Source organism: Argentina silus (genome assembly GCF_951799395.1).
Source record: "Argentina silus genome assembly, chromosome: 14".
Taxonomy (NCBI): Eukaryota; Metazoa; Chordata; class Actinopteri; order Argentiniformes; family Argentinidae; genus Argentina; species Argentina silus.
Genome location: NC_139668.1, coordinates 6029718 through 6032397, shown reverse-complemented (window position 1 = coordinate 6032397; position 2680 = coordinate 6029718). Strand labels below are relative to the sequence as shown.

General features: G+C 56.5%; 1 protein-coding gene across 1 annotated transcript in view; it reads right to left on the bottom strand.

Annotated features, from left to right (window-relative positions):
- The window catches only part of jarid2b (jumonji and AT-rich interaction domain containing 2b), a gene marked incomplete at its 5' end in the record, with an annotated part of 19357 nt that extends 16677 nt beyond the window's left edge, over positions 1 to 2680 (bottom strand). Inside the window, 2 exons of the mRNA XM_083685038.1 lie at positions 1 to 508; positions 2579 to 2680. The exon at positions 1 to 508 is cut by the window's left edge and continues 996 nt beyond it. Coding sequence (XP_083541164.1) covers positions 1 to 508; positions 2579 to 2680 — 610 coding nt within the window. The remainder of the gene's footprint in view (positions 509 to 2578) is intronic.

Sequence of the window (2680 nt, the reverse complement as noted above, 5' to 3'; positions counted from 1 at the left end):
GGCCCCGCCCCCGCCGCTCCTCCTCCTCCGGCCCCCCCACCGCCTTGGCACCGTGGCGCTGTCCGTTCAGCCTGCCGTTGGGACGCGCGCCGCCGCCGCCGTGACCCCCCCCGCCGCTGGCCCCCTTATGCACCCCGTTGGATAGTAGCACCTGTTTGCGGGTTTTTGCATTGCTGTTCTGGGCTTTTCCTGAGTTGGACCGGGCGGCGCTGGTGGGGCGCTGGTGTCCGTTGGTGGCGTGGTGGTGGAGGTGGTGGTTGTGATTGTGGTGATTGTTGGGGTGGGCCCGGTGGCCCGCCCCTCCGCCGGTCGCCCCCCCAGCGGCGGAGGTGTGTTTGCTGTGGTTGAGTTTGGCTTTCTTGACCAGTTCTCGCTTTGCTTTGGTGTATGTGACGTGGCCCTTGGTCACGGTGGCTGTGTACTTCACAGTTTTGGACGGCAGTCGGAAGTCTTTTGTTTTTTTGGCACCGGCCGCGTGCGCCCGTGTGAGTCCGTTCACTTTCGAGACCTGGGAGAGAGGGAAGGAAGAGAGAGAGAGAAGGGTTAAAACAATTAAACAATCACGTTTCACTTTGACCTGTAAAACAAGGAGATAACTATTTCAGAGTGTCTGCATTTCTTTCTAATTTTCTTTTGAAAATCCCAGTCACTGAATATAAGAGAGAGAGAGAGAGACAGAGAGAGACAAAGAGAGAGAGAGAGAGAGAGAGAGATAGTTATATCTGTCTAACTGCTACGAAATAATGCAGAACTTCAGATCCCATTTCATCAACCGGATGTCTTATGAAAGATAACGTCTTCACTATGTATGCAGTCACAAGCTGTTTGCCTGTGGTTGAGCAACACAGCAACACGCCCGTACTTAGAAGCGGTGGCTCTCCAGAAGGAAGACGTGAAAACCCCTCAGCAAACATTCACACGCTGACGCAGCAATAACAGCCTTCTGAGGGCTTGAACCGGTTTCTATTTGTGGAAACGATGACTTTTCATGGGAAAGCAAGACAGGGTGACCCCCCCCCACCCACCCACCCACCCCCCAACATTCCATCGTAAGCATCGTACACGCTCACTCACATGCTCTTAAGGAACAGTAAACACATGAATACGATATGTCAGACTCAACAAGGACAACAGCAGAAAAAAAAAAAGCTATCCCGGACCCAAAAATGGAGAGAGAGAGAGAGAGAGAGAGAGAGAGCAAAAAAAAAAAAAGAAGCTTTCGTTTGAGTGCCAAGTGCCGTCTAGGATGTTTAAAACACTGGCTTAGCCGAGGGGGAATATGAGTTAGGACGTGAAACCCCATCCCCATCCATAAACTCCTTTTTATTTGCTATGGTTTCCTTAAGCTCTTTAATTCAGGCCTTAAAGCGGCAAATAAAAGGCTTGTTTTTTCAGTCGGGGGGGGGGGGGGGGGGGGGGGGGGGCGTGGGGGGGGGTAAGAGAACCCCCGCTGCACTTCTGAATGGTCCGATGGAAGGTCTGGTTACCACGCGCGGACCTCATTGGCTAACGGCCCTGCTCTGATTACACGCAGGCACCTGATTGGCTAACTACAGCTGTGGGAATGATACAGCTATGCACCCCCGGTCCACGAGCGGAAGGAGCCCAGTCTCTCTCTCTCTCTCCCTCTCTCTCTCTCTGTCCCCTCCCTCTCTCCCCCCCCCTCTCTCTCTCTCTCTCTCCCTCTGTCCCCTCCCTCTCTCCCCCTCTCTCTGTCCCCCCCTCTCTCTCTCCCCCCCCCTCTCTTTCTCTCTCCCCCCCCCCTCCCTCTCTCTCTCTCTCTCATCTCTCTCTCTCCCCCCCTCTCTCTCTCATGTTCTTGGCCCAGTTTCCAGTGCAGCCTACAGTAGTCTCTCGTTCCCCTCTTTCCCCGGCCCGGCCCAAGTCATGTCATGTATCCCTCTGAAGCCACAGACAATTGAGACAAGCATGAACCAGAACAAGATCAAACTTTATGGATGTAACTCTGTGTGTGTGTGTGTGTGTGTGTGTGTGTCGTTAAACCAGAGAGGATGTCTGGAGACCCTGGGAGGCTACAGTAGGTTCTCTGATTTCTGCCGGCCGGGCCCCCCCAGTGATTGTCGTTCAGTGGATAGGGCCCTAAAGGGAGGCTTTAAAACCACTATCCACCCCTCCCTCTACTATCCCCCCCCCTCCCCGCTGTAAGTGGACAGTGCCGGGGATGGCTGTTCCATCCTCCTGCCACCCCCCCTCTACTATCCCATCCCCCCCCCCCCCCCCCACACCCCCCCCCCCGCACTGTAAGTCAACTGTGCCGTGGATGGCTGTTCCGTCCACTATCACTATCCACCCCTCCCTGTACTACCCCCCCCCTGCTGTAAGTGAACAGTGCCCGGGGGGATGGCTGTTCCATCCTCCTGCCACCCCCCTCTACTACCCCCCCCCGCCTGTAAGTCAACAGTGCCGTGGATGCCTGTTCTATCCCCCCCAGCCTCCCCCCCCCCGCTGTAAGTGAACTTAGCAGGGAATGGCTGTTCCCCCCCCCCACCCCCCCCCGTCCCCCCCCACCCCCAACAGCCCCCAGCCCCCCGTCCCCCCCCCTCTGTGGTAAATGAACTGTGCCGAGGATGGTGTTATCAATCACAGAGGAGCCGGTGGGAGGTGACACGCAGCCATTGACGGGTGCCTTTGAAGCGCGGCGGCGGCTCTGTGGCTCCAT